The sequence below is a fragment of the Oryzias melastigma genome, linkage group LG8, assembly GCF_002922805.2.
Source record: "Oryzias melastigma strain HK-1 linkage group LG8, ASM292280v2, whole genome shotgun sequence".
Classification (NCBI taxonomy): Eukaryota; Metazoa; Chordata; class Actinopteri; order Beloniformes; family Adrianichthyidae; genus Oryzias; species Oryzias melastigma.
In genome coordinates this window covers 8,761,904-8,770,659 of record NC_050519.1, presented here as the reverse complement: position 1 = coordinate 8,770,659, position 8,756 = coordinate 8,761,904, and the positions used below count along the sequence as shown (strand labels likewise).

The following is an 8,756-nucleotide window of genomic DNA, read 5'->3' as shown; positions in this document are numbered from 1 at the left end:
TTTAAAGCTACAATATTTTTAGTGTTTTACTTTTTTTAAAACTCAACAGGAAGGAAATGAAATAGACAAAAATTATTGGCTTATATAAGTAAATAGAAAACACATGTAAATATGATTTATTATACTAGTTTTAAGGGGGAATTATTTATTCCGTCATAAATATCAAGTAAAATATTTATTTTTACCTCAAAACCATTAAAACAATGCAATTTGCTGTTATTTAATACCAATTCTGTATTAATTAAATTGATTTTTATGCTGTATTACTTTTAAATCAAGTTTTTCACAAAACAGAAGAATAATAAATATATATCCAGAGTGTTTAGCACTAATTATGTAAATTATGTAAAAATAACTTCAAGTAATGCTATAAATTTTTAACCAAAAGAAAAAGCAAATGATGAAGTTAGTTCATAATTAAAAAACTTGCAGTTTGTGTGTCTAAAAAAGGCAAAAGCAACAATAAAATGTTACATAATCCAAGCAAAATGTCTCCGCCTCAACAACTATAAAGAAAACAATTAAAACAAGAATCAAAAAGGTTTTTAAAACCTGTGAATCAACAAGAAATTTGACTCAGATATTTGTATGAATAAATTTGTAAAAATAAAAATAAAAAACTTGGTGATTCAAGCAGAAAAAAAGGTCTTCTTGTAAAAGATTTTTAGTAAAAGACTACGAATAATGCATCAGTGTTGCTGCTTTGAGCTTTTTGTACTTATAAGAGTTTATTGAAGAGTTACCAAGTTCATTTTATTAAAAAAAATTGATCCGTACTTCAGCAAAATGACTCTAATAAATAATTCTGTAAAAAGTTGGGCCAATAATACTGTAGTCTATGACTGGATTGACATTTTTTCAGTTTAACAGCAACTCTGATATATTAAATAAAGTTATTTGACCATCTCTTCCACACTCACCTCTAATTTTTGTCTTAATTTTGTTTTATTTGAAGCAGAAATTACACTTTTTGCTTCTTTTTAAATTGCGTATTTTGATTTTTTTTCCTTCAGTTTGTTTTTTTTATACTTTATTTTAAGGAAACAGCCTAAAACTTGACATTTATTTCATAGTAACTTTAAAAAATAAACCCATAAAGTGGAAAAAGGCAATAATCAGACACAGATATCAGTTTAAGTGTGCTTCAGTTTGTATTCTTTATTGGTGTAAATCAAAGGTTGAATTGGAGAGGGTTTCTGTTGCTGGGGCTCCTCAGTGGTACTGCCTCCGGAGGGAGGACACCACCACGGCCAGGAACTTCTGGAAAGCCGCCTGGACGTCACAGTTGAAATCTGCTCCCATCTGAGCGGCGACCACGATGGTCAGGCAGTCAGCCAGGAGCTGCAACACACCAAACATCAGGATGTATCAGGACGCATCCACGGCATGACATCACGCCTCATTCTGTCCTCTTTACCTTAAAATTGTCGGGATCCACATGCAGTTTCTCAGAGTGCAGGACGCTCAGATCAGCGTACGTCTGTTTGATGTCATCCATGTTTTTCACGGCCTTCTCCAGACCCGAGAGGACCACCTTTCCGTGGGCGGCGACCTTTGGGTTGGAGCTTATAGCAGCGGCATTGTAGAGGTTTCCAAAGCTGCCGAAGTACCTCTGAGTCCAGGGGTAGACGATCAGACACCTGAGGACGCGGGAGGAGATGAGAGCAAGATCTAGACAACAGAATCTGACAGAGCGTTTACCTGGAGAGAGCAGCAGGCCCCACAACATCATAGTCTATCCTGGAGAAGATGTCCTGGATGGTGGCGCGCTCAAAGTCAGTCCATTCGACCATGATGACAGCTTCTGATTCCTCAAGCTAAAGTGGTCGTCGGTGCGATTCCTGCAGCTTTTAAATGTAAGCTCCTCCTCTAAAAAACCACAGATGGGCGTTGGAAGCAGAACATGATGTGACATAGATTTACAGTAGGACATGATAAGAGGAGGGTGTAAAACCTGCAGATGGAAGAGAAAAAAATACATTTTGACTCCAAAAAGTTATTAAACTTGAATGGAAAATTATCACAAATCTCTAATTTTAACAGTTTAAACAGAAAAAGATATGCAAATTCCTCTTAACTGTAGAACATTTTTCAAAATTCATGAAAACTTGTAAATACAACAAAAAATAAAGTTACATTTATTGTTGGTCTTCATTTTGTACACAAAATTGAAAAAGGTCAAAAATATAATACTATTTTGCAGTTTTCCATTGATAAGTCTCTTTAATTAATTTGACTCTTTTCAGAGTTATTATTTTAAAAATTACCAACCAAAACATTTCAAAATAAAGGCATGCTGCCTAATGAAAATGTATTTATATAAAACTATTGCATTAAATATAACTAAAATTGTGGACTATCTATGACACAATATAAAAAAATATTTTTTTCTAAAACAAAAAAAGTTTTTTTCTAAAGTTAAATATACTGAACTCCCAAATTTAGGATTTTTTCCCCTTATCTATAACAACCTGCATCTCTTGGACCGCCTCTCCTCACTATCTCAAACAACTGCTGGGTGTGTCTGTGTTCTCTTTCACACATATAATACTCGGAGTCTCATCAGGTCACATTAACAGGGCAAAAATGACCAGTCTCTCTGCTAAAGACAAGGCCGCCGTCAAGGCTTTCTGGGCCAAAGCCTCCCTCAAGGCGGGAGAAGTTGGAGCAGATGCTCTTGGCAGGTGATTATCGCCTCAAAAATACTCTAAAATGTATATTGTGTCCTCATTCACCACTTTTACATGTTTCCCCTCAGGATGCTGGTGGTGTACCCCCAGACCAAGACCTATTTCGCCCACTGGAAGGACCTGAGCCCCGGCTCTGCCCCGGTGAAGAAGCACGGTCAGACTGTGATGGGAGGAGTTGCTGATGCCGTGTCCAAAATCGACAATCTGACTGCTGGTCTGCTGAGCCTCAGCGAGCTGCACGCCTTCACCCTGAGAGTGGATCCTGCCAACTTCAAGGTGAGGATCTGAAGCTTTTATTTGTAGTTTCTCTCAGTCTGTGTCTCAGGAGGACCATTTCTGTTCTTGAAAATACTATTTTAATATATATAAAGGTGAAACCTTTATTTACTAGTTGAGCAGCAAGAGCCAAACACTAAGCAATACTTTTCAACCTTTAGATTCTCTCCCACAACATCCTGGTGGTGCTGGCCATCACGTTCCCTGATGACTTCACCCCTGAGGTGCACGTGGCCATGGACAAGTTCCTGGCTGCCTTGGCTCTGGCTCTGTCTGAGAAGTACAGATAAACATCAGGAGAAGGAAGCATCATCACCTACATGCAAATAAAGTACTTCAATTCAAACAATTTGTTTTGGTTTTGTTGACTCAAAGTAATTATACAAAATTGAACATTTCCTTTGCCTACAAAATAACACCAAATGATTTAGTTAATTTTGTTAAAGTCTCTATTTTTTAAGTTTCCATAAACTTCACATTTGACAAATGTTTTTTTAGTAGAATATATCAAGAGTATTTGCAAAAAAAGTCTACAAATCTTGTAAGTTAATAGGAAATGCAACAAAATGCTCCAAAAGAACATCATCATAATGCTAAAATATTCAATTCCAAACTTTTTTAGCTTTTAGTTTTTAATTATTTAAAGATGGAAACATAGAATGAGCAAATTCTCATTAACATCTGATACTCTTTGCTCTCTCCATGGTGCTGATCTGAACTTGGAAAATGTTTTTAAGTTTCTGTTTTTATCAGTATCTGACTCTTGTTTACCATTTTTGTTATAGTTCATGCTGCAACAGTTACAACACATATTTTACCTTCTTGCTACTATTCCTGCTGTTTTAAAGACCAGGCTCAAAGTACAAACTGTTATCCCGATGATGGTTCAAACTTTAGTTTCAGATTTTTCCCCAAAAACTTGAGCAAAAAATACTAATATTTGTTGAATCGCTGCATAGAAATATTAAAAATAAATTAAAAAAATCAACTTTACAGTTTCGTTCCAGTTATCTGTTACCAGGTTATTTTAAAATGAAACTTTGTTTTTATTTTAATTTATATGACAGAACATGTTAATAACATTTCAAATATATTACGATTTTTTAAATATTTACATAGAGGTAAAACAATCCTGTTAAAATATGCCCAGAAGCTTCAAAATAAGCAGAATCTGCTCAGCATTCCACCATAAAACCACCAGATTGGAACAGTTTGATGGACTTTCTCATCTTTCCGCTGCTCCCTTCATAAAACCACAGACCTCCATCAAATCCTGTTCACTGCATCCTCCTCTTTGTTCTTCCTCCAGACCTCATCCTGATAACTCCAACATCAGCATCCGTCTACCATCATTATCACAGTTGGGAGTTGGACCGTTCCAGAAGCTCAGACCAAGGAGGCGTCAGTCATAATGAAAGGGTGAGTCAAGTTTAGATTTAAAAATATTATTATCATTAATGCCTGGAGAGTAACATCTGTAAATGTGTTCACCTCAGTCGCTTCTCTTCCGGGTTGTTTGCAGCATGTTAGCAAATCCTCCACCAGGGGGCGTTGTTTAACACAAATTCTTGAATCTGGAGTTTGTGTGTGAAGCTTTTCACATCACATGTTCTTAAATGAAGGATTTTTGAAATTCTGACAGAGAAGCTCCTTGGAACAATCCTCATTATTCAAATATGTGAACGGTTTGTCACACACTAGTTTTAAAAGGTAGAAATCAAATACTGATAATATACAAGTTCTATGTTCTTGTCCAACAGCACTGATTGGTTCTAATTGTATATTTTTAACTGTATTCATACAAGTCAAAGCCTATAAGTAACACACTTGTTACAAATATTTGCTCTAGAGAAGTTTTAGTTTTTACGCTAGCAAGAGTAGAAAATGTCCCTCTTTCTAAAATCAAGGTTAGACTAACGCATTTTTTTAATTTATTTATTTTTATTTGTTAGAAAAATGTCAAAACATAAAAAGAATGACTCCATGGTACGTCCACTATATGCACAAAAGAAGTAATGACATGTTATAGCAAGGTAATGGCTTTATATCCTTTAGAATCGTATAATAATGAAGAAGTTATGGTTAGATTTATAATTTATGACTTGTTGGGACTACTAGATTTACTGATTTTTTGTTTGGTTACTACTTTATGTCCATCTCTGACAGAATTCTGATTGTTCACCCCTGGAGATACTTTGGCACATTTGGAGACATCTTCACCAACGTTCTGAATTACCCCAAAGTGGCTGACCATGGAAAGGTTGTGCTGAGGTCCCTTTGGTAAAGCAGTAAAGGACGTGGATAGGATAAAAGAGGCGAATGCTGCAATGAGCAGGCGAGTGGATTCCGATAACTTCAAAGTATGCGGCAGATGTTCAGAAATCGCTGATCCTGCAAACCCCCCTGCAGATGGGATTTATCATGCTTTTGTTTCATCTGCAGCTGCTGGCAGACTCCGTCACCATCACCATCGCCTGCAAATTCAAAAAAGCCTTGACCCCTCAGGTCCAAGCAAATCTAAGAGGTTCCTGCCTGCTGTGGTGGAGGCCAAAAACAGTCAGTACAATTGAAATGTGGATGAAAACCAGAGGGAAGAAAAGCTTAAATGAATGAAACCCAGGTTGGAACTGTTTATGTTAAGAAATAAGAAATTAATTAGTAACTATAATTTTTTAAATGTTTGGCTTGTTAAATAAATCATTAAACTGTGATGACAGTCAAAAATACAAATGAAGCAACAAAAAAAAAAAAAAAGTATTCTTGAATTCGTGCAATATGTCATTTTGTCCACAAGGGGGCTCTCTAATATCGCGGTATGATTTTTACTAAACTACAAACTCAAGGATTGAAAATTGCATCGTTTTTGTTTTTTGTTTTTTTGTTTGTTTTTTTTTTTGCAGGAAATAAAAGGTACCTTTTTTGTTTTTTTAATTTAAATGATGTGATAAGATTGAATCAATGTAAAAGAAAAAAACCTAAAGAGTCTAGCTAAAAGTTTTCAAAATTTAGACTTCGAAATCTGTGGAAAATTTAAGAAAAAGCAAAAGTTAACTATATTAGCTATAATATATTTTTTTTAATCACTTGACAAATCAAGTTATTTGAGTTTCTATTTTCTGGTCAATTAAAAAGTATATATTTTGAAAAATGTTAAGGTAGAGATACTAAAAGGTTAAGGGTAACCTAAGTGAAATTGTGTGAAAATTAGGATTTAATTTAACTGGATGAGGCTTAACAGATCTCTACAGTCATCTTTACTGTTTGAACACTTTTTTTCCCCCTAAAAAATGATTTTCATTTTATAGATTAGTCAAAACATTCTTTATAATGACCAATTCAAAATGTGTTCCTTGGTGAAAAATGAAATGACATAAAACAGACAAAGAGAATCTTAAATTTTAAGGAAGAAGACCAAAGTGAGGGTGGATCAGCGGTGAATCTCTGCACCCCAGAAAGTTAGAGAAATCCCCGATTGTAGTGTTACGTATCAAACTTGCGTGTAATTCAATGAAACAGAGTACGAGGATGATCACTTCTACTGCCAAAAGGGAAGCTGCAGTTTCATTTAGCACTATCTTCTCCTCCGAACGGCAACGCCCAACTCAGTTCAGATAAGAGAGAAAGTCACCACATATTGGCAACAGAGGTCACCAGAAACAACCTCAGTCAGAATGTTGGCATCAACTGATTAACCAGAATTAAATAATTATTCAGATTTTCAATTATTTTTTCTGGACTCTTAAAGACATAAAATGAAATATATTCAATATACAGATTAAAGAATACAGTTTATTATGATCAAAGTGACGCATGTTTTAGTTTTGGAAGTTACTTTTTTCCAGTTTGAGTGTCTCTTACAAAAAGTATACATATAAAATAATAAAATTAAATGAAACAGTAAAATTTATATTTGTGAATATTTGGAATCTGGAAATGTTCTAATTTTCCTTTCAGTAACTTTAGATGGACTCCTGTTTGAGTTTTGCATGCTGACAGAAACACATGCGATGTGTCCTCCCTTTATCTCCTGCGAGCGGTACATGACATTTGGAAGTGGTCCAAACTTACACATATCTTGAAGGGGGCTCTGGTGTGCCCATGCCCCGCCGCATGTATAAAAGGGCCCTGTTTGTGAACGGATCTTCAAACCGAACAATCATCAGGCAGGATGAGTCTCACAGCGAAGGACAAGGAAGTCGTTAAGGCCTTCTGGGCCAAAATGTCTCCCAAGGCAGACGATGTTGGAGCTGATGCTCTGTCCAGGTAAATATAAACTTAAAGTTTCCCAAAACGTCATCCTACATTTTCGATCTAGTATTTACCTTTTTTTTTATTTTATTTTTTAGGATGCTGGCTGTGTACCCCCAGACCAAGACCTACTTCTCCCACTGGAAGGACCTGAGCCCCGGCTCTGCCCCGGTGAAGAAGCACGGCAAGACTGTGATGGGAGGAGTTGCTGATGCCGTGTCCAAAATCGACGACCTGACAGCAGGTCTGCTGGACCTCAGTGAGCTGCACGCCTTCACCCTGAGAGTGGATCCTGCCAACTTCAAGGTATCGAACCCTTTGTGAAAGAAAACTTTTGGGCTGCAAAGAAATTAAAAATTTCTAGAGTCAGCTTTTTCCCTTTGTGAATTATGTCCTTTTTTTATCATTTGATTGGATGGGAACAAACTTTTAGACTTAAACTATCCTCAAGAAATATATCTTTATTTAAGATGTTACTGTTCAGTTTCATGTTTGTATTTGTTTCCTGACTATCTTCATTTACATAGACTCAATAAAATACCTTTTTAAATGTCTTTTCACACCGTTTGATATCAATTTCTTTCAGAAAACCTGTAATATACTCACTTTATGAGCTAAATGATGGTGTGACGTCTTCACAGATTCTCTCTCACAACATCCTGGTTGTGCTGGCCACCGTCTACCCCGAGGACTTCACCCCTGAGGTCCATGTGGCCCTGGACAAGTTCCTGGGAGCTCTGTCCCGCGCCCTGTCTGAGAAATACCGGTAAACGGGGAACAGGAGCAGCTGCAGAAGATGGACGCCCAAACATGCTTCAGTGTACTCCATCACTGCCAACCTGAATAAAAGATCAAATGCAAGAAAGTGTCTGCTTGTCTTTGAGTGTCAGATTTTACAGATGGAGTCAAGATGAAACATATATAGAAAAATGAATGGATGGCTGAGCTTACATCTAAACTTATAAATGAAACTTCAAATACTTCATTTTTTTCTTTTGTATGTTTGATTTCACATTTGAGTAATATACATCTCAAAATGACAACTCTTCATAGTGTCTCACATCTCAAGTCCAAGTCAACCATCAAGTGTTTTGTAGATGAGACTTAAGTCACTTTAAATGGGTAAAAATAAGTGTCAAATTATTCAAACCTAAGTCATATTTTAAAGTCCTCTGGCTGTTTTTTTTTTTTTTTTAGTTCAAATGCTTTTACAAAACCATCATAGGCACATCTGAAAATACTGGACAAAGAACTCATTAACTAATTAAAATAATGTTTACAAATTAATGGACAAATTTAAAGTACAAGTACAAAAGTTAAAATTATTCATTAGTTATTTATTATTATTATTATTACTATTATTTTTAAAATCAAATTAATTATAAATTGTGGATGTAATTAGATTAGATTAGAACTGGTTTATTTCAAGCAATCAAGAAGAATAAAAAGTAAATTCATGTCCAATACAATCAGTCATCAGAAGTTTACATCCATAAAAACAAACACAGGATAACTAGACATTAAAAGATTGTCTGATAGGGA

General features: G+C 35.5%; 3 protein-coding genes across 3 annotated transcripts; 2 read left to right on the top strand and 1 right to left on the bottom strand.

Annotated features, from left to right (window-relative positions):
• Window positions 1-1,017: 1,017 nt before the first annotated feature.
• Window positions 1,018-3,235, bottom strand: hbbe1.2 (hemoglobin beta embryonic-1.2). The gene is made up of 4 exons (XM_024272894.2): window positions 3,122-3,235; window positions 1,702-1,869; window positions 1,418-1,640; window positions 1,018-1,341 (listed from the first exon to the last, which is right to left on the bottom strand). The coding sequence occupies exons 2-4, from the start codon at window positions 1,791-1,793 to the stop codon at window positions 1,213-1,215; spliced, it is 444 nt and encodes a 147-aa protein (XP_024128662.1). The 5' UTR covers window positions 1,794-1,869; window positions 3,122-3,235; the 3' UTR covers window positions 1,018-1,212.
• LOC112146859 (hemoglobin embryonic subunit alpha-like) lies at window positions 2,567-3,317 on the top strand. The gene is made up of 3 exons (XM_024272897.2): window positions 2,567-2,684; window positions 2,759-2,966; window positions 3,128-3,317. The coding sequence occupies exons 1-3, from the start codon at window positions 2,587-2,589 to the stop codon at window positions 3,254-3,256; spliced, it is 435 nt and encodes a 144-aa protein (XP_024128665.1). The 5' UTR covers window positions 2,567-2,586; the 3' UTR covers window positions 3,257-3,317.
• Window positions 3,318-7,039: 3,722 nt separating this feature from the next.
• On the top strand, window positions 7,040-8,079 carry LOC112146813 (hemoglobin subunit alpha-1). The gene is made up of 3 exons (XM_024272826.1): window positions 7,040-7,229; window positions 7,313-7,520; window positions 7,856-8,079. The coding sequence occupies exons 1-3, from the start codon at window positions 7,135-7,137 to the stop codon at window positions 7,982-7,984; spliced, it is 432 nt and encodes a 143-aa protein (XP_024128594.1). The 5' UTR covers window positions 7,040-7,134; the 3' UTR covers window positions 7,985-8,079.
• Window positions 8,080-8,756: the final 677 nt, after the last annotated feature.